This window comes from Halichoeres trimaculatus, unplaced genomic scaffold (assembly GCF_033239565.1).
Source record: "Halichoeres trimaculatus isolate MK-OKI-2021-1 unplaced genomic scaffold, fHalTri1.1 fHalTri1_scaffold_15, whole genome shotgun sequence".
In the NCBI taxonomy this organism is placed as follows: domain Eukaryota; kingdom Metazoa; phylum Chordata; class Actinopteri; order Labriformes; family Labridae; genus Halichoeres; species Halichoeres trimaculatus.
In genome coordinates, this window is record NW_027437193.1 from 20194273 (window position 1) to 20216553 (window position 22281).

The 22281-nt window shown below is 42.2% G+C and overlaps 1 protein-coding gene across 5 annotated transcripts; it reads right to left on the reverse strand.

The window, feature by feature from the left end:
* Positions 1-2126: 2126 nt before the first annotated feature.
* On the reverse strand, positions 2127-19933 carry LOC141803862 (serine/threonine-protein kinase tousled-like 1-B). 5 transcript variants are annotated; one of them, XM_074687900.1, is made up of 22 exons: positions 19328-19933; positions 17099-17220; positions 15653-15721; positions 15400-15438; positions 15206-15281; positions 14965-15008; positions 14780-14863; positions 14583-14663; positions 14397-14489; positions 14189-14299; positions 11968-12104; positions 11669-11860; positions 11339-11405; positions 11036-11133; positions 10789-10870; positions 10608-10699; positions 10400-10489; positions 7461-7630; positions 7106-7241; positions 6664-6775; positions 6432-6539; positions 2128-4706 (listed from the first exon to the last, which is right to left on the reverse strand). In XM_074687900.1, exons 1-22 carry the CDS (start codon positions 19452-19454, stop codon positions 4557-4559), a joined length of 2280 nt encoding a protein of 759 aa, XP_074544001.1. In that variant the 5' UTR covers positions 19455-19933; the 3' UTR covers positions 2128-4556. The 5 variants fall into 5 exon arrangements, with proteins under 5 accessions (XP_074544003.1, XP_074544001.1, XP_074544004.1 ...); XM_074687903.1 differs by lacking the exon at positions 19328-19933 and adding an exon at positions 19282-19306 and having other exon boundaries at positions 14780-14869; XM_074687899.1 differs by having other exon boundaries at positions 2129-4706; positions 14780-14869; positions 19328-19932.
* Positions 19934-22281: the final 2348 nt, after the last annotated feature.

Sequence of the window (22281 nt, forward strand, 5' to 3'; positions counted from 1 at the left end):
ACGGCGGCTGGTGCCATGGTCACACATAGTAGAGAACACTAGATAGTATATTCCCCGTCAGGCGCTGTACTGGCGGGGAATGGCCTCACGGCGGCTGGTGCCATGGTCACACATAGAAGAGAACACTAGATAGTATATTCCCCGACAGGCGCTGTACTGGCGGGGAATGGCCTCACGGCGGCTGGTGCCATGGTCACACATAGAAGAGAACACTAGATAGTATATTCCCCGACAGGCGCTGTACTGGCGGGGAATGGCCTCACGGCGGCTGGTGCCATGGTCACACATAGAAGAGAACACTAGATAGTATATTCCCCGACAGGCGCTGTACTGGCGGGGAATGGCCTCACGGCGGCTGGTGCCATGGTCACACATAGAAGAGAACACTAGATAGTATATTCCTCTACAGGCGCTGTACTGGCGGGGAATGGCCTCACGGCGGCTGGTGCCATGGTCACACATAGAAGAGAACACTAGATAGTATATTCCCCGACAGGCGCTGTACTGGCGGGGAATGGCCTCACGGCGGCTGGTGCCATGGTCACACATAGAAGAGAACACTAGATAGTATATTCCCCGACAGGCGCTGTACTGGCGGGGAATGGCCTCACGGCGGCTGGTGCCATGGTCACACATAGAAGAGAACACTAGATAGTATATTCCTCTACAGGCGCTGTACTGGAGGGGAATGGCCTCACGGCGGCTGGTGCCATGGTCACACATAGTAGGCTCTACATTCTGGCCCAGGCTCCTAAATTTTGTTTTGGGGGATTATGTTCAGTATGTTTTGCTCATCACTCCTCAATGTCACCATGTAAATTTATTGTGAGGGGTGATGAGGCCGGAGCCTGGACGCCAAACCTAAAATATATTTGCTGCTAAATAAACTATTCAAACGTGAGTTGTCTGACTGAAATGAGGCGAGCCCGCGAGCTAGTTCAGGCAGTCAACTCGAGCAGCACTGCTATACACATACCACGTGTCTCACACGTCATAACCATCTTGCAATCACACTCTCTCAATTGGGCGGTCTATTTAAACCGGGAGTCTCTCATCCCTCTCTGCCTGTCAATGCCTTGGCTGCCCTGCGTTTGTAATGCTGCATGTTTCTTTGCCCCCACCACCACCCCAGCAACCACCTGCAGGCTCCGGGGGGATTATGTTCAGTATGTTTTGCTCATCACTCCTCAATGTCACCATGTAAATTTATTGTGAGGGGTGATGAGGCCGGAGCCTGGACGCCAAACCTAAAATATATTTGCTGCTAAATAAACTATTCAAACGTGAGTTGTCTGACTGAACTAGGTTTTCCTTCTGTCTAAATTCTTGCTTGTGTTGTATGCCGCTTTAGACAAAAGCGTCTGCTAAATGAAACTGTAAAACTGTAAACTGTAAATAAATCCAGTTTCATTTCAGACCTCTGGTTTGTGAAAGTATTAAGCTAAATGTGTCCTTATTCAAAGTTTGGAGTCCCACCCTTTAAGAGCCAAACATTAATATCAGTGATTCCTAAAGTGGGGTTGGAAAAAAATATTAACAATTAAACATAAAGATAACATATTCATATTTTTTAAATAGAGGTTAAATCATATATTAAACCAAAATGACCCTCAAGGTGACTAAACCAGGGTAGTAGCAGTACCTGTGTCAACAGATTAAGTGTTTTGTCTGTCTTTTGGATTGGGCTTTATCCACCACAGTGGGTGTACTGGCCCCAGGCACCTCTGTTTTGGGGTGTGTGGGCTGAATGGTTTGGTTATTCCTGTTATAGATGAAACAAATTATTTACTCCCATTTGTTTGCAGTTTTCACATTTAGTGTAAAAGTTAGGCATTATTTTTGAGAAAGATCATACAAGAAAATATGGATACAAAAGTGTTTGAAATTATAAAATATTTTTTTTAGAAGATGGTCCAAAAAGTTTATTTTATTTAATCAATGTAACAGTACTTCTTCTTTCTGTTGAATGATGTGATGGATAGCTGACATAAGCAGGATATATCTGTGAAGGTAGGAAGACCTGAGCTCTTCTTGTAACCCTGTGTATCTTGCTTTTCACTGATCAAATTTTATGCTAAAATTTGTTACTTTTCATCCTAATCTCATTTTTTGTCATATTTGGTGTCTTGTGCGTTTATCTTCTTCTTTTTCAGATAAAAAAAAAAATTAAAGTGTTAGTTATAAGCACCCCGAGAGGAACATTTTGGTTATGTTTGTTTTGTTGCCCCCCTGTGGACAAAACAAAACCTCTTTGTTTTTAAAGCTTTCTCTTCACTGTCTAATAAATGACTCATTGTAAATATTTGCTTGTTGTAGATGCTCTTATTTGCTTAAGTAGATAATAAAAGTCATCAGTGTTCGTCTCAAGCAGCCTGAAACTCCTCTCAGGAGCTTTAAATACGTGGATCAACACGTGGAATGAAAGAGTTGTTTCTACAGTTTTTCTCTAACTGCAGGTATAAGCATGAGGGCTGGGTCCATGTAGATCATACGTGGATTTATGGAATAACCAGAATAACACAAGTTTTATTTTTGCTCCTAAGAGAATGATCAAAAATATATGTGAGAAACATAATGAATGTGATGCACTTGGAGGGAAAAAGTGAGCTAATGTCTGAGACGTTCCCTGTGCCTGTGTCTCTTCGTCATTGACACACAGATATAATCACCTTCCTCTGCGCTCCATCTGGTTGCATAACCCTGCTCATGAAATATGGGTCACACTGCAGAATGAAGACTTGTAAGGCGATCTTTATTGCATATGAACGACAGGACCCGGTGCTGCTCTCCCATTGAAAAATGTTATTTGACATATAGCTCACTAATGGCTCTACTTACACGCTCTACACATTGATAATCGTGTGGTTTATGCACTCGATGCTCACTCTGACTTGATGCTGAGGAGGGGAAAAAAACCTGGACAGAAGCGAAGACAATTTGTTCCACGTCTTTGTGCACCAAAGTGGATAAAATGACAATTTATTGAAGTGCACACAGACTTCACCTGTTTCACTTCACATCACTATTTGCTTTTCTGTGAGCAGCACGCTGTGAGTGTTTGCCTGCTGCTCTTTAATCAGCCTGTCGTGTTACTGAAGCTACACCTGTGTTTCTCTCCACACAGAATCTTTAAGACTTCTTTAAAGCAGAGGGGTGAAGACAGACTAACCCACATCCAGCATCTCAGAGGGTTTAAATGTCACACCAGCGTACAGGTAAGTGTTTTATTTACAGGACGACAACATTTCCACTTCATCTGGAGCTGCAGTGAATCATGCTGCAACGACCAAGCATGGACAGGTGTGTCCTCTCCTCGCTGCAGAGCATTCTGGGACTTTGCTCCATATATGTGTTAGACTTTACATGAAGATAAACAAAAACCCAACCAGACATCGATGAACGTGTAGCACCCCCTCCTTTGAACAGCACAGCAGGGGTCTGCTGTAGAGAGGGGGGGGCTGTGGAGAGCGCTCCTCTCAACACAGGTCAAGTACACACATACGCCGGGCGGAAACCATTCACACATCAGAACTCAAAGCAACATTTATAGCAGCAAACTGAGGACAGCCTTCAGGAGGAACACAAAGGAAAGTGAGACTCTAGGAAGCAACTGAAGCCTCACGGTGACGTCTCCTGCACATGAAACAAACACGTAACCGGGAGTCTTTGCAGCACAGTAACAGCTGATGTATCCCGCTCTCTGCAGGCAGCGTGACGAGGACGTCCAGGACAACATGGAGCTGTAACGCCCTGCTCTTTGAAACGTTTTGACTCTAATGTGAACAGCAAGGATGGATTAAGACAAATTCACAGATTTCCTGTAAACCGAGCAGCAGATCTGAGCTGCTCGTGGAACGAAACGAGAATGTGAAAGTAGGACTCGGCTACTGATAAGAGTCCAGGACTAACCCACGCTGAAGTACTTCATGCCAAATATGTGAGGCCTGATCACCCAGATCCAGACCAGAAGTGCAAATCGAGCCCAGAAATTTAATCTGGAGCATTTTCGTTTTAGTCCATTAAAGTTACAAAATCATTTTTTAAGTTAAGGGTTAATTCAAAGCATCATTTGTGCCTCATAACATTAGACTGAGGAGCTGATTAAGCAGAAAGTCCAGATATGACGTTCAGAGACTCGACCTCCTCTGGGACAAACCTTTTATCTGTTCTCTGCTGATCACCTCACCCTCAGATTAGCAACAAGAGAACATGGAGAACAGTGGCTGTGTGTTGGAGAAATCCATGAGAGGAGTGTTACTGTGGAGAGCTAGGAGAGGTCGGAGTGGACATGGCAACAAAGAGCTTCTAGAGATGTTGAAATAACTCCTACAGGGTTATAAAGTGAAGTCCATTTAGAAATCCACTAGCTCTACAGTTTTCTTCTTCCTGTCTTTCATTTCTCTTCTGTTGTCCAGTTTGTTCTGTCCCTCAGTCGCTCACTCATGAGTTCAATTCTCTTCTTCTCCCTGTTGCTATTTATCCACTGAGGTTAAAAAAATGAATCTGCACAGTCCTGCCACGGGATTGGCCGGAGGCTCCTGTCAGTGGTGGGAGAGTCAGTAGGTAGGGAGGGAGGAGGAGGACGGCTGCAGGGAGCCGGAGGAGTTTGAGCGTCTCATGTGAGGGAGGAGGTACGAGTCCGAGCACAGCTGGTGAACGTCGAAGCGGTCCTCCTTGCGGTAGGCCAGACAGCGGCGAATAAACGCCTGAAAATTAGAGCAGAGGAAAAAAAAAAGTGGAATGAGCTGCAGGCGGTGAGTGGGTTTGTGTGGGGAGATGCTGCACCTTTTGTCTCCAGAGAGCGGCTCTCAAGTGTTCTTATTATAGCCTCAAATCAGAGCTGATGCTGAGATCCCAGCGTGTGTCAACACGCTGCTGAATAGTTATAATATCTGAACGCTCTGTAGAATAACACTGAAATCATACTGAGGAAGAGTCTGATTCACCTTTAGATATTAAAACTGATAAATGTCTCCGCTCAGCCAAGAGAGCAAAATGATCACACACACACAGGATTCACAATAACAAACTGTGCCCTTAAAACAAGAACAGGATACTTAGTCTTGTAGCTTTTATTTGTTTATTTGTAGTATTTCAAATGCTAAGAATAAATTCAAACCCTAAAAAACAATTTAATTGTTCAAACCAGTTCTGTCGATTAAGAATGAATTGTATCAGACAGGCAGAGAGAAGAACACTGATATGATGAGCTATGGAAATTACTCAACCAGAGCAATGAGGAACCAGGATGTTAGATGCATGTGGACTTTAACTGGTGAGGTGGTCCAAAAGGTGCTAACATTACTCGGCACAGTGCCAAATGCTGGTTGGTATAAAAAAATATGCTTTAAATTTGTTAAAACAACATGTTAGATTCAGCCTGTGTAGTTTCCATTTCTGTTAGTGTCAAAGTATTTTATATATTTCTATGGTTTTGAACCAATTACAGAATCAGTCCCATTAAACTGTCATATAGTGTAACAACAAAAACGTGACAAGAATTAGATAATTCACCCTCCTAGAAGTTACACTAGTGAACCAGTAGAGTAAGTTATTTGTTATAAAATATCATCGCAAAATATATTTAAAATATTTAATTTCTTAACTTGATACTGTGTTTTTTAGTGCACTGAGTTAGTCAGTATGCCAGAGACATCTGTTTTCTCTCTATTTTTGGGTCATATGGTTTAAATAAACTTTAAATTTCTACAGTATAATCAACTGCTTAATCTTAATCATAGAAACTTTTTTGGACATTATTCGTTTTTTGGGGGGGGGGGGGGTTTGAGAAACACTAGCTACACTAATTGATATTTATGAGTTTCACCAGCTGACCACATCTGTCACCCACTCACACTCTACTAACCAACTGCATATTTTTTTACCCACAGGCTTTAACAAATCTGAGTGTTTTGAAGTCAAGTTTTTTGATTGAGCAGGAAATATGAACATTAGGAGTGCACGATATATTGGTATCAGTATCAGTTGATGTTGGACATTTTTTAACATAATGACCTATGTGTAAAAGTGGGACGAGATTTACTCATTAGCTGCCGGCCATTTTCAGAGCATCTTGAATGATCTTTCTAGACCCAAATAATATTGTTTTCTATGACTATGTAAACACCAAAACTACCTAAGAAGAGTGTTTTTTTCTTATTCTATGTTTCTCTTCCTGTTTTTTTTTTTTTTTTTTTTACCAATATTGATATCGTTAAATATCGGTATCAGCCAAAATGTTCATATCAGTGCATTCCTAATGAACATCCACTCAATGAGACTCTCACCCTGTCTGTTTTTTTTTATTTTGCATAACTCCATGCTCACTACACTTCATCCCTTTCTCAGCATGACGTGCACAGTGAAAGAGATCCTATGTTCTTTTGTGAAAGCTGACTGTGTGTATGTGTTTATGTTTGTGTGTGTGTTACCTTGGCCTCTGTGCTGGCCTGTGGTTTAGCAGGGAACTGGACCTCTGTGGCTTTGAGGATGGTGTTTTCCTGCAGGATGTCCTGCTGTGACTGGTTGTGACCAAACGGCTGCAAAAACACAAAACCACTACAAATGTAAACTGTCCTCAGGTAACTTTTATTTTGATTTGCTGGTGTGCCCAACTGATTAATCAGAGGGGAGATTTTTCCAGCCTGATGTTTGGTGCTGTACCTTGCGTCCGTAGAGGCACTGGAAGAAGATCACTCCCACAGACCAGACGTCCACCTTGTTTGAGATTTTGGGCGGCTCCTTCCCCACAACAAAGCACTCTGGAGGGAGGTACCTAAAGTAAAATGGGAAGCACTTGACATTCAGATTCTCTCAAATGTTTAACTATTAACAAGTGGTAAGAATTAAAAGTAATCTGTCAGATCTCTGCTACTGATCAGTGATATAAAAATAAAGAGAACACAATACAAGTCTTACAAAGCTGTCAAAATAATGGTGATTAGTTTTAAAGCTTCACCCTGACCAGAGTTTAAAAACACATCACCCATGCATAAAGGGTACTGGTTTGGCTACGTGCGTGTGTGTGTGTGTGTGTGTGTGTGTGTGTGTGTGTGTGTGTGTGTGTGTGTGTGTGTGTGTGTGTGTGTGTGTGTTAGTTATATACCAGTAGGTCCCCGCTCCTTGTGAAGTGAGGTCCATCCCGTCCACGCCATAGTTATCATCATCCATGATCTTTGACAAGCCAAAGTCTGTGATCTTGATCTCTCCACATGCAGTGCCGTCGACCAATAAGATGTTTCCTACAAAGCATGAAGACAGACAAGCTCAGTACAGAGTGTGAGATGAAGCAGGGCTGGAAAGAATCACAGGAGCGTCACCGACAGCACCAGAAACCCAAACCCCACACACCCACACATTCCACACACTCCGGACACACTGAAAGCATCTTCAGCAGACCAGTTTAAAGAGGTCACTGCACATTTCTGAATCTCCTGATAGTCCTCCATCATGTGACCCACCAGGTTTGAGGTCGTAGTGGATGATGGGCGGTTTGATCTCATTGAGGTAGCGCAGGGCGCTGACGATCTGCATGACGATGGAGCGAGCCTCTTTCTCTGACATCAGCTTGTTTTGTTTCAGGTAGAAGTCCAGGTCATTTCCTTCACAGAACTCCAGAACGGTGCAGAACCTAGGTGCAATACAGAAAGGAACACACAATTATACACTGATGAAATGGATCTTGGGAAAACATAGAAATGTACAGTACCTGAATATTGAATAAAAAGTTAACAAAACTGTTGTTAATAAATTGATCCTTAAGCTAAAATAGCAGCTTCTGAAGTAGAAGTGTCTTTTGAGAGCTGCTTCCTCCTCCACATGTCCGTCAGGGGGTCAGGGTTAGTAAGAGGGATGTGAAAACACTCAGCTGAGGAAGAAAACCTCTGTGGATAATTTGGCCCTAATAATACACCTTCAAAAATGATAAAAATTTGAGATACTTATTGTTTTTGTTAGGAGTTTTCAGCTGGATTATGAGACAAAGTGGAAATACTGATGTGTCATTATCATCAACAAAAGACAAGATGATGTCCGAGGCTGATACCGTGAGTTAAGTGTACAATGAAGTCTAGGGCTGCAACAACGGATCTATTAGTAAAAGCACTGACAACGATTTTCTATGATAGATGCACTGTGCTGCATCATTACTGTATTAGTTTGTCTTCAGTTTATTCGTCTTCTCCTTGTCCGATTATTCAGCGGTTGGCAACTAGCTGAAGGTGCATTACTGCCACCCGCTTGACTGGAGTGTAGATTACCTTGGCTGTGGGGCTGTATGCTTCACATGTAAACAGATCAGTGTGGCAGAGGAGAAGCCGAGCCGGCAGGTGAGGGAAACGAGTAAACACGTGAATAATGGCAGAGCTGGAGAAGTCCATTTGTCCAAATAAATTAAGTTTGGGAGTATTTCACGCTGAGTAAAAGCACACACCGTGTTATTTGCAACATTTGCAAAACTAGCCTCGCATGGCACAGCAGTACGGCTGCAATGATGCAGCACTCAAAACGCAAACCTGTTGTGCTCATGATGAGCCGGGGAGCTTAAAAGATAAGTTCAGTTTATACAGCTTTTACATTGTTTATAGAATAAAGTAGAACAAAATACTCACCCAGAAGGCTTTCCTGATCCAAGCAGTGCTTCGGGAGATATTTAGATCCAAAATCGTGCAGCGGACGTCCGTATAATGGGATCCATCGGGGCATAGACGGCGCCGCTCCTAAAACTGCATTAATCGTCCAAAAAGTCGTGTTTTTCACCAATATTCCATCATGGTCCGCTCCAGGTTAGTCCTCTGCTGCAGTTTGTGTCAGTCCAGACAGCCCTGTGTGGCTGTAATGACCTCTAAACTGACGAAGACTTTGTTAACCTTTGCCCCTCCTGCATGTGCAGTACTCTCTGGAGAGCTGACTCCACTTTCTACTTTCTTTGAGGGGCAAACATAAACAAAGTCTTCGTCAGCTCAGAGGTCATTACAGCCACACAGCGCTGTCTGGAGTGACAGAGTGCAGCAGAGGACCAACCCGGAGCGGATCATGATGGAATATTGGTGAAAAACACGAATTTTTGGACGATTAATGCAGTTTTAGGCACGGCGCTGTCTATGCCCCGATGGATCCCATTATACAGACGTCTGCACGTCCGCTGCACGATTTTGGATCTAAATATCTCCCGAAGCACTGCTTGGATCAGGAAAACATTCTGGGTGAGTATTTTGTTCTACTTCATTCTATAAACAATGTAAAAGCTGTATAAACCGAACTTATCCTTTAACAGCGAGATGAGTAGCTACAAAATCCAACACACTCTTTTTGTATGTTGTGAAATGCATGGTATGTCTTTTAGGACTCGTTTTGTCTCTTTATTAAATCATCACCCGTTTGAAAATCCCAAGGATTTCATTAAACCAACGGAGGGGGTGAACTGTTTGACCTGCAGGTGAAAAGACTGAGGACACATTTCATTTATTTGGCTTTTTTGGTCCAATAAGTTTTTAATCTTGTCTAATAATTTATTTTCTTTTACTTTGCCCATACTGTTAATTCTTTAAGTAACGATACATTCATGTCATTTATGTTTTTTTATTTCCTGATTCATCAAATAATTGTAAATGTAATTGCAAGAACAATCGATTAGTAAAAGAATCGTTAGTTGCAAAAAAAAGGCATTAACTCCTTTTTTTTTTAATTTCAACGGCAAAGAGATGCAACTTTATCCATGGGGGAAGAAAGTAAAGTTGCTAATTGGAGCTTTAACATTAAAATGTTGAGATCTCACTAATGATGAGCCCTTAGCTCTGACGTGGGCTGAAGAAAACCTTTTGCTGACATGCTACGATAAACGCTGAGTCATAGAAACAGTTTCACGTGTGGTTTATGTGGACAAGTATCATGGGACTGGTTTAGTTACATTGACTGCCAGTTTTCTGATCCCCTTTGTGTGTGTGTGTGTGTGTGTGTGTGTGTGTGTGTGTGTGTGTGTGTGTGTGTGTGTGTGTGTGTGTGTGTGTGTGTGTGTGTGTGTGTGTGTGTGCGCGCGTGTGTGTGAATCTGAATAAACATCCAGTGAAGAGCAGGAAGTTAACTATTAAACATAACTCTTTTTGTCAGGACATGTTGTATCTGAATCATAAGTTTTGATTTGGACAGTTTCACTCATGCTCTTTTGCAGCGGGCTGTTTGCTCCTACATGAGGCTTCTGCTGACGCAATCTGTGAGGCAGTGCACTCGTTTTATAGAAACATTATGTTCTTTTCTTCACAAAAGTTCAAGTCACACTCACGATCCTCTCCTTGCTTTAATAATTGTGCAAAAATACTTTTTCAGCCAGTGCTTGGTGATAAACTAACTCAGGATGTTGACCCAGCAGGTCTGCAGCTCTCAGAGGTCAAAGGTCACTCACGTGTCGGTATCCAGGGAGAAGTAGTCGTATAGTTTGACTATTCTTGGATGGTCCAGCTGCTTGTGTATCCGGTACTCCCTGCACGCATGCCTGAGAAGGAAATAAATATCAACACAGAGTGTGTGTTACTGACGAGACATTTTGTATTCGTGAATCCCAGAGAGTGTGCATGAAGATGAGGGTGTGTTTCTGTGTGTGTGTGATTTACTTGTGGTAGTTTTCTTTCTTCTCCTCTCTCCAGTTCTTGTTGAGCTGGTGGATTTTAACAGCTGCGTAGCGCTGCTCAAACAGGTCAAACGCCTGTGTATGTAACAGAAACCACACATTTGTCTCTAAACGTTATGGAGGAGGAAAACACGGTGAAACTTCTCCACTCCTTCAGAACTCACCTTATAAACCTCACTGAAGCCGCCCCTTCCCAGCAAGTGCAGCAGCAGATACCTCTCATTCAGGGTGGGATGATCTTTAAACCTGCGTGAGGGACACAAGAGGATTTTTATTTCACTCTCATGTTCTTACTTTTGACATGTTTTCAGTACAGAAGCTATTCTCAGTTTCTTAAATGTTTTGTTTTGACAGAGTGAACTGTCTTTTGTCTGAAGCCGCAGCAGCTTAAGGTGCTGTGAGTGGACTTACGCTGAGCTGTCCTCGTTGTTTATCCTCTTCAGCTCTCTGATGTGAAGATTCCTCACCCGCTCCAACCGCTCCAGCTCTGCCTGGATCTCTGCTTCCTCCTGCACAAACACAACAGTTCAGATTCTTCTTTTTTTAAAGGCAAACTAAGATAAATGAGGCTGAAGGACAATAAAACTTGTGCTTTCCCCTTGGAAAGTGAAAAGCCACAACTGATATAAACTGATGACAAGTAAAAAGACTGAACAAAATGACCCCGAACTGGAATTGAGTGATAAATCTGATCATTTATTCTTTGCTGCTGACCTTCTTCAGATGTCCAAGGCGAAGCTTGAAGATTTCTTCCTGCTCATGGTACTCCGCAAGGGTCAGTCTGCAAAAATGTGCATAAATGACAATCTGTACGCCAAACCAAAAACTCTGAACACAAACCTGATTGGGACTAAAAATCATTTTATTCTACGACTGTCATTAATCCTCATCCCTCCTGTTGTACAGTAAACAGAATCAGAATCAGAGCCTGTATTGTTTGGCTTCAGAGTTTTGAAGTGTAACTATAATAACAGAGTATGTTCTCTTGAGTTATGATAGATAATCTCCCACAGTGACGGGCTGAAAACGCTCAGGTGAACTCACAGCTGTGGCAGGGACGGTTTGAGGAAGGGGTCGGAGTCGTTGCCGTTGACCACTTTAGTTTTGCGCTGCTTGGGTTCGGAGGTGGATGCGACAGAGACGGAGGGAGACGCAGGGTTTGGAGGCTTCCTCTTGGCCAGCAGCTTCCTCTGCCGCTCGATGTCCTCCCTCTGCTGGTTGATGCCCTCCTGCTGCCTGCAAGGAGGAGACAAGACACAGGCAGAGAAGGAGAGTCAGAAAACTGGGCCAAAAGAATTAAATGCATTTGAGTGGAGGAGATATTTGCATGTGCAGCCTCTCACTTGATCAGGTTTTGGAATGCGTATCCGTCAGTCCACTGCTCCGTGTAGGATGCTCCGTGTCTGACGGTGGTGAAGTGACCGAGGCGAAGACGGTCCTGCATGCTCTTCTCCCGACACGACTGCTTCTCCTGGGTGCTCTGTTCAAGAAAAACAAGAAAACGTTTTAAACACTGAACTGAATTTACTCACTTCAGTATCCTGAGTAAGACTGGGTTTTAAATGATGCCAGTAGTTTGTCCTTTTGTTGATTTTATAAACATGATGGCTAACCATGAGTGCACTGATGAAAACAACAATGCCATGCTAACTTATCCAGATTTCTGAAATTTATTTTTTGTCCATAATTAAGTCTGTAAGATTGAATTCAAAACACAACTTTCAGAGACAATCAGAACCTGGATTTATTATGATGATCTTATCATGTGTCGGAGTAACCGGGTCACTCAGCTCCAAAATAAAGTCATCTTCAAAAAAAAAGGAAAAACCAAAAAAAAGTTTTGCCATTATCATGATACTAAAAAAGATGTTTAAGGAGGTGTGAGGACTTTCTAGGGGATCTTGAAAAAGTCTCCCTTCTAGATACATGCCTAATCCACCATTTAAAATGAAATTATCAGCAACAATATGCATTATTTCTAAATGCTACTTCTTAGATTCCCGATCGGGTCGAGCAGGACCGGATTGATTTCCTGCATGTCTAAGTCTTTATGACAACACCACGCCAGCTGATGACGCTTAGAAGTGAAGAGAGAGATCCATGTTTTTCTCTGCTGAAAATGATTTCTGTGATTAATTTTGTAGTGATGGTGGACACAGGAGCCTAACTGTCAGATTAAAAAAGGACAGAAGAGCAGGAGAAAGATAAACTGGAGAGTGACACAGCCCAAAGACTAAAAGGGTTAGATTGTCTGTTAATGTTCATTCCAACCCACAGTCAGCATTTATTCTGCAGTCGTCTGTTCAAACTTGAGAGTCTATCAATAAAATGAAGACTGAGGTTACGTTAGCTCTGCTTGGTAGATGAATGGCAGGACATGTCCAGGATTAACTAACATTACTGACATGTCTTGCCGCACCAGGCTGTCAGTATCGGTACTCAACGGTACCAATTTTCGGTACATTTGTGTGTTGATGTGGTAAAAAATATCAATTTGTTTAATAATAAAACAGAAATTCTTTTCAACTTAACAAATTTATTCTTCAGTATATAACCTTGCAATGCTGTGTTCATGTCCAGCATGGAAAATCATCTACTCTTCCACTCCCTCACAGCCACAAGGGTGTATTAAGGTAGGTACCTAAAAGTGGTACCTTTTGATTTTCCGTGAATCTGTCCCTGGTACTTGTGATAGAATTCGGTCGGTACCTATAAAAGTACCTTGTTCGAGACCCATCCCTATTAGCGCTACATTTAGCTGGTTACTGACGTACGGTACAAACTTCTGTTTGCTTGTTGTCACATTTTAAATAACAGCGCTACAAAACTGTACTGATAAAAACCTTACTTCGACGAGTTGTATCCAGTAAAAAATTGAAGAAAATTTGTTCCACAACAAACACACACCTGGTTAAAAGTCACATCTTTACAGCAGTGTGCGTGAGACTCCGGGCCAGAAGGTGGCGCAGCAGTCCCGTTAAAATAGATCCTCCTCAAAGCAGCTTTTACTAAGTTGTGTGGTGTTCCCAGAGAGAGAACAGACAAACTAAATGTTTGTGGTTACAGGCCCACACCTGTAATCTCTTAGTTACATCTCCACCCAGAATAAAGGTGTGGTCTGTCATTTTTAAACAAAGTTCAACTCCAAACACCTCAAAACCCCATTTAAGAATATCCAAACATTACTGCACTGGATGTATTGTTAGACTGCTCTCAGTGCTGTAAATCCCACCACCACTGTGCAGCTCTTTGACAGGAAGCTGGTGAAAAGATTCAAAGATTTACTGACCCAAGGACTGAACTCTTCCTTCAGGAGATTTGGGCCAAAGCAGAGCTAAAACATCAGAGAACACCAAGCTCACACTGGTTTGCTCCTGTTTTGTTACATGGGTAAGGCATGTTTGACACATCAGGTGTCAGAGGGTGATCATGAGGACCGTGTTTCTCTGTTTAGATTTTAGACCTCAGTCTCTGGCAGTTTGTTTTAACTGTGGCTGATCTAAAGAAACAAGACACAGCTGCTCTTTTTATCGAGCAGAAGGTGTGTACATGCAAAGCAGATACCTTTTCTATGAGCAGTTTCTTGCTCATAGTGATGCATTTATTCAGCCTCTCTTTGTATTTCTCCAGAAGTTTCTGCTGTTCATCTATCTGTCTGCGCAGGTCACAGTTAGCCTGGGAAGAAAAAAAAGACACGAAAAATTATGTTTAACATGAAACAAGCCTGCAAAGAGAACCCAAATCCTCTAAAAATAATTCACATTGAACTCACCCTGAGTAGATCGTCTATTCGCCCCTCTTTTTTCTCCAGGTCCAGGCTCTTGTTGCTCTCCAGAGCAGCGAGCTTCAAGCCAGTTAACTCCGTCTAACAGATTCAGGAAAAGATAAACCCGTTTGAGGTAAACCAATGAATAAGACCTGCAGGGAAAAAGTAAGTATTTTATGTGTTTGACGTTACCTGGACACACTTGCTGGAGGAGGCTTTTGGATTGTGTTCCCCAAAACACAGACTGGTAGGAGAGGAGCTGTTCTGTCGGATCTGCACACAAAGACGTGTCGTTAAAACCTTGTAATAACACAAAAGACACTCACTTTCTCTTTGTGTGTCTCATGAGATTGAGGCTTTTTTTTTTTAACTGTTGGTGAAACACTCACGATTGAGCCAGGGGCGGAGTGGGAGCTCTGTGGAGAGCGGCGAGCTGATGGGAGGCCTCTGACTGGACTGGAACCATTTCCACCCTGAAACTTTGCAGAAGAAACAAATAAACAAACATGAGAATCAGATTAAAAAAGAGAGGATCTGACAAGCATGCAGAGAGGGATGATTGGGTAAAACTCACATCAAAGTAGTCGCTGATCTTGGGCCCACGTGTGGACGTCTTTCCTGTATAGTAAAATAAAGATTTAAAGTGTGTTACTGAACCAGGATAACTCTGAAGCTGCATTAGAGTCTTATCACTGTGAGGCCACAGCCTCTGGCCTGAGTTAAAGGTCTCAGAAAGTCTATGGGCAGGGCGAGAAGGGTGCACCAACATATACAGTTTCTTCATTTCACTGATTTCTTGCAGGTGTCAGTCATACCTTGACTACTTTCGGAATACGTGTCTGCTTTCCTTTTCCTACCCCTGGACGTTTCAGAGTGCTTCTTCTCCGGGGTCTGCATACAAAAAGTGAGAGAAGAAAAAAGTGCATAAATCCCCTGAGTTTTATCTAACAAAGCCGGATCTGGTGTTGTTGTTCAGCAGGAAAGATCAGCAGGAAGAAAGAGTACATACTGAGTAGGCAGGGGAGCTCCCTCTTTTCAAATCAGAGTTCTAGGAAGAGAGAAAAAAAAGGAGAGGTGCAGGTAGTGGGAGAGATGGAGAGACGAGTGGGCAGAGCAAGGAGGGAAAGTACTGACAACACACAGCTGTGTCTAACAAGGCTTTGTTTCTGTGTGAGATTCGTTTTCAGCTTGTGTTCTCCTTTCTTGAAAATAAATATTTGCATGTTGCAGAAATAATGATCAGTGTGTGTATGAGTGTTTACCTCCGACTCCTTGTCACTGGACGAGCCAAGACTGCCATAGCTGTGGTTGGAGGACTCATTCGCCAGCCCCTACAAAACAGTGAGAGATCAAACAAATAAGTGAACACACACACACACACACACACACACACACACACACACACACACACACACACACACACACACACACACACACACACACACACACACACACACACACACACACACACACACACACACAGAGGCAACATGAAAATGTTCTCTGCAGGTGTGTGGTACTATCAAAGTTCAGTAGCGTCATGAAATGAAAACAAGAGTGAAGCAAAGCCCAAGGCAGGTCTCCAGTGTGACGTGTGTGAGGAGGAATCCAGATCTTCAGTTAGTGAAAGGTGTGTCTTTTGGGCCTTTTCCAACACATGCATCCTTTTCGGAAAACAGGAACTTTCACCTGTTTTCCCTCCATGGAAACCAAGGTGCAGTGTTTACGTCCTGTCCTGTACCTCAGGTTCTGTCGTGGTGGAGTTAGTCATGATTAATACATGCCTGCTGCCTCAAGAAAGCACAGAGTTCTGCTAGCGTTAGCATCACGTCCTGGGAGTGTAGTTTGTTGTTATTGACATCTTAACAGCACAGCAGGTTTTTTTAAGGTGTTGCAGTGACATTTTTCACTGTACAAGAATCACAACTTAACATAACTAACTCATTAAGACTCTGTAGTCCCTTAGTGATCATGTGCGACGTGTTTCATACTAAAGAAAGGTCGAGCTAGTTTACCTAGAGTCTGTAGATCTGATGTTGGGGAAGGAATCTAATTTTGCTTAGTGACTGATTGTTAGCTAAATGTATCTGTAAGTGTTAGGGCTCTACAGATTGAACCTCAATTTCTTCTGATTCTCAGTCTTATGAAGCCCTTTCTAAAAATTAAAACATGTTTGATATTAAAGATTTAAAATATTGCTGGTTACATCAGTAGCTTTAAGGGAAACAGCCAGTGAAAGAGGATATAGAAGGAGAAGAACAGCCGGCCAAAAGAAAACCAAAGAAACTGTAAACATTTTAGACCTTGAAGCATGCCACATGCAACTCTAGATTTAGCTGAAGGAAGGATAACCTCTTCTTCCCAACACTTCCTGATAAAGTTTTGTTGAATATGATGTTTTTGTCTTTCTGTGAGCTATAACGGCGTCCTTCTGCTTTTGTTTACATTTTCTTCAGCATTAAATCATACTGGGTCATACGAGATGGTATGTTGCTTGTCCTAGCTGACACAATACCCTCAATAACGTCATGCAGTGTATGACTACAAGTGTTTAAATTCCTCTAGTTTGGTCGGTGTGAGAGAAGAAGAAATGCAGGAATATTTTGTACTTTTGTGACACTGACTGATTCTTGAATTGTGAAGATTTCCACACTCCTGTAATCTGAGCCCGCTGTGGTTAAATAAAGCTTTTGTTTTTCTGTGGTTACCTTAGCTCCTCCGCTGGTGCTCCCAGTGCTCCCGACTGTGTTCCCACTGACGGCCCCAGTAAACCTTGCTTCCAGCAGCTCCTGTCTCCTGGGGTCCAGGCTGTGCAGCTCCTCCATGGGGCCTGACGCGAGGGAACAACAGAGTGAGGTTACATCACCACCACTGTTACAAGCAAAGGAATCAGAGATATGGAGCCTTTAACACTTGTTCTGTGACGACACTGCTAGAGAGGAATGAAAATGAGCACTCAGAGAAGGAGCGGAGGACGCTATCTGGGGGAGGATTACAGAAAATTAGAGTGATTAGAGGATAAAAATAGAAAAATGGATTTGATTCAGCTGGGCAGCAGGTAGCTCCTCAGAAAGATGCTCTTCCACGCAACGATGGTGGAGGGTGTGGATGAGTGACACTGCATTTCTAACTACAGCAGGAAGGTCAGTCTCTTGATGGGAAGTCAGGAGGGAGAGGAGCGGAGGGCAAGCGGAGACTCTCAGTGTGTCAAAACAAAAATCTCAAGCAGCTTTCCATTTTCACATTACTTACTGTCACAATGGCCTCATTACACAGTGCTAATCTAGTTTGTGATATTAAGAAGGAAAATAGAGCAAAGTGCTGGCTGAGGTAATGGCTCTTAGAAGTTTTACATCTGTCTGTAGTCAGGACCGAATCAGTGGCTCTGAAGCCACTTTAACGCTGCGAATGTACTGGAAATGCCTCTGAGACAACCTGAAATCAAGGATTGAGAGCTGGCACCAGAACATCTTTGAATGATTAAGAAGAACCATTATATGCTCAAAGAAGAACTGTTGTCAGGTAATTCATCAGTGCTAGTGGGGAGCATCACCTTGGCAATGTCAGCAAAATTAATTAAACTCTGTTAAATCCCATGGCTAAAATAACACATTGTGCAATGTACAGGCTTTAATTTTAGAACAGAAAATAACATGATGTTTTTATCTCATATGTAGATCCATAAGCTCAAGCTTTATGTTATTATTTAGAAGAAGAAATCACAACTGGTGGTGTCAACCAGGACACAGCTCTGGTTTTAAAGGTCCAGTAAGGTGTTAAGTTTTGCATTTTAATGTCAAAGGTGGAAGGCTAAATTTGCAGAGGAAAAATCACCATAAAACAACTCTCACACTAGCAGCAGATTAAACATACATGCTCTCTAACTGGGACCTCTTCTATGACAACTGGTTTCCTGGGAGAAACACACACACTTACACATACACACACACAGGCAGGTCCCCTGCTCCCTGCTGGCTACTGCTGCAAGTGTTTGTTTCCTTATTGGACATTGCCTGGCTGTCATCTTTACATAGCTTCTGGCACAGGGGCGAGCCCTAAAAGGCATAATGGACATTATGAAAGCCTCAGGCAGGAAAACAGAGCTCACTACAAGGCCTGTGTGAGGTTATTTCAGGACGACAGGGGAAGTAATTAGAAGTAATTAATCTTAAAACTTAAGATACATATAACTGTTATTTCTCATCTGTTAATTTGATTTTATGAGTATCAGGTTGAGGTTAAATTCTTCCAGGATATCCCAAAGGCTGTAATAAACTTTCTATCGTTGTTTTTACATCCTTGTTAACACTCCCCCTGTCTAAATATTTTTACTCATCCTATGCTCTAACTTAAAAACACAGTTTGACAGTAACACATTTACACCCACTGTTTATCATTGGTATGTCACATCCAGCAACTCAGCAGAATCTTGATATAGTCCCAGCACGTCGAAAACAATGTGCAAACTGGTGCATGCAACCTGTGCAGAAAGGTAAAATGCGGGGCCTGCTTTCAGGTTAACAGCAGCAGGAGCATGCACCGAAATGCATTAATGGATGCATGCATAGCTACGCTGTTTAATATATAACTAGATGCTGATAAAAGGGGCGAATGTCAAGAACTGCCAACAACAACACTGTTGTCGCATCAACAGCTACGAGTAGCACTGAATCATGTAAGAAGCTGACAGCCCAACAAACAAAACAACAAGCTAACGCTGCCTTTGTGCAAACAGGGTAGCCTGCTGCTACTTAGACTGGCCATCAACTGAACTGACAGCTGACGTTTGGCTTCACATTCACGGCATCACTGAACTTGACATCCATTTTTACTTCAACAAACGCCAGCTGAACACGGTTAAAACAGTCCACTTTTCCTGCAAAGAGCTCACATTTAGGAGAAAGAGAGTCGGTGGTGCTCTTGGTGGGCTAATATACCTTCCTTGCTCTTTGCGGTCGCCGTTATATGTTGTTGAGAAATCGTTGGGGACGAGGAGAGCTGCGACCAAGATGGCGTCGCCTCCAAACTTCCACCACCACTTCCACTGTTACTTTGGACACTCATGAAGCCACTTTACCGCCGAGAGGAGCCAGCGTACACTCTGCTGTTCGCGGAAATCCAAAACTTGCGTCCATTTCTGGACACCTGCTGTCGTCTCCCTTGCCGTTAAACGTCGGTTGGAGCCTTCAGTGTTGCTAAACGTCTCTCATTTTGTTATCCGTGCGGGTCCTGCGGAGGAGCGGCTTCTTCAGAGACTCGCTGAAACGGATCCAATGTAACCTTTGCATGATGACCGCACCGCGCGCCTGTCAGCATCCAGTTCGCGAGCGGAGCTCTGATTCTTGTAGGCGAGGCTATCGCGAGGCTGGCGCGTACCTAGTAGCGCGAGGGGGATGGCATGACACCGACACAGACACTGATCTGGGATCATTTTACCCTCCTCAAAACTAGCCCCTGGTTCACTGAAAGCCAAAACTCAGCGTCGACCTGAGAACAGCCTCTTGTTTCAGAGAAAACAACAAACACCCCGAAAACATGGCCGAAAGTTCCTGTTTGAGGAGAACGACACAAAACAGGAACACACATACACACATAAACACACGCACACGCACACGTGCGCGTGCTCTCGAACAAGAAAGAGAAATAAGCCACATTTAGTCAATATTAATTTGTTTACAATCATTTTATATAATTCCAAAGAGTATAAATGCAAGATTACATTTGATGTTTCATATATATATATATATATATATATATATATATATATATATATATATATATATATATATATATATATATATATATATATATGTGTGTGTGTGTGTGTGTGTGTGTGTGTGTGTGTGTGTGTGTGTGTGTGTGTCTGTGTGTGTGTGTGTGTGTGTGTGTGTGTCTTAACTGTTTGTTTACTGATTCACTTCTTGTAATTTCAATATTCTGCTGTATATAACTGTATGACAGCATAATACTTTGCATGCACGTTAGTCCACATACAGTACACAACTATTGTGTATTACAAGCATGTGCATGTGGCATTGTGTGTGGGTATAGGTGGGACTGTAGTGTGCTGTTTCTCAGACTTGAAATACAAGTTGCAGAGGGGTGGGGGTGGAGAGGGGTGGAGGGTGGCTAAGGGGGCTGTTGGGGGAGGTGCAGGTGGGAGGATAGTGATGTGGTCTTGGCTATAAGGTCTTTTGTTCCAAATTTGGTGCAGTGCATCAAAATGCCTTCTTGTAGGGCACCATACATAACACACACACACACACACACACACGCACACACGCACACACGCACACACACACACACACACACACACACACACACACACACACACACACACACACACACACACACACACACATCAGCTGTTTGGCCTACATTTTGATCAAACAGTACATTCTACCTTTCTGTCTTTCTTATCAAAGTAATCCACTGAAAATGTGGGCTGTGTGCAACATTTAAACATCTGTTCTTTCTGTAAACATATTGATCATGTTAATTAAACAGTGATTTTAAAAGGTTCAGATAAGGACTCTGAGTCACAGTGAGCACTGTTTCAGGGTCTTTGTCTGTCAAACCTCTGCTCTCCTTGCAGTCAGATTGCATCAGGAAACAGACTCAGGCACAAACCATCACTCCGCACCTCATATGCACCTGCCCATGGTAACCTGATTTTTTTTTTTTTTTTTTTTTGGTCACATGGTTTCCATGGTAACTGAGCAATAGTCTTGACAGGCAATGAGAAAGGTTGTATAAGCAGTCTATATTACACTACTTTACACTACACCACACACAGAGACACACACACTTGATGTCATTACAGGTATGAAGTGTGGGTTTTGTTTCGAGGTAAAAGGTAGCTCATTTTGAAGCAGCAGCCAGGACATTCAGGATCTTCAAATGTCTGATAGAAAACTAAGTACTGGATAATTTTTTTTCAAAACTGTCTCTTAGTTTAATTTCTGGAGCATGATGAGGGCCTGCAATCCTGATAGCCCACTGAATATTAAGATTAGCTTGACATACATAGAGAAGCCAAGAGTGGAGTAGTTGTTTAATCATTGTGATGTAACCAAAAATTATGACATTTAAAACAGACTAGGGCAGACTTTTGTAACAGCAAATAAATAACCAGCAGTCAGCCAATAATACTTTACCTTTCAGCTACAAAAGTAATAATAAAAAAGGACAGTTTTGTTTCTCATTAAAACAGTTTCATGTGTTTTATGCAGATATTAGATATTTCAGGCTCTTTGGTTGACAGAACTTGATTCTTCATTTAGCTTAAAACATAATAGTATCTTTTTATACAGCTGTGATGGATTTATGAATTTGATTATTTAGATCCTAAAAAAGGGACACATGATTAAAAAAATGTAAATTCTGTTGAAACCAAATTTCATTCATTATAAGTGTACAAGTATAGGACCAAGTCCCAAAAAAAGCTTCAATTTTTAAATTGACTCAGTTCTGGTTACTTATTTTATTCAGTATGTAAGGGTTTAATATGGTTATGTGCTATCTTCGGAAATTTGCCCCATGAAGTAGTGTCTAAAAAGTGCTTTTGATTTCATCACACTTAAACACAATCAATTGTTATGAGCGCTTTTTAAATAAAATCTGTTTGCTAAAGCTCTAGTAATCTAAATGCTTTGGAGGCATGTTGTTACTAAAATATCTGTAGCTGTTGTGTAGCTTTTTCACATTTTTCAGTATTGTTGATGTCATTGGATTGGATGGTGATTATGTGCTATTGTTTGTGTAGCTGTTTTGGTAAAATGTACCTTAATTTATCAATACCTAAATATAGCACTTTAATTTCACAGTTAATATACTCATATGGGTGTATAGTATGCATACTGTATTCCTGTTGTTACGAACTGGTATCCAG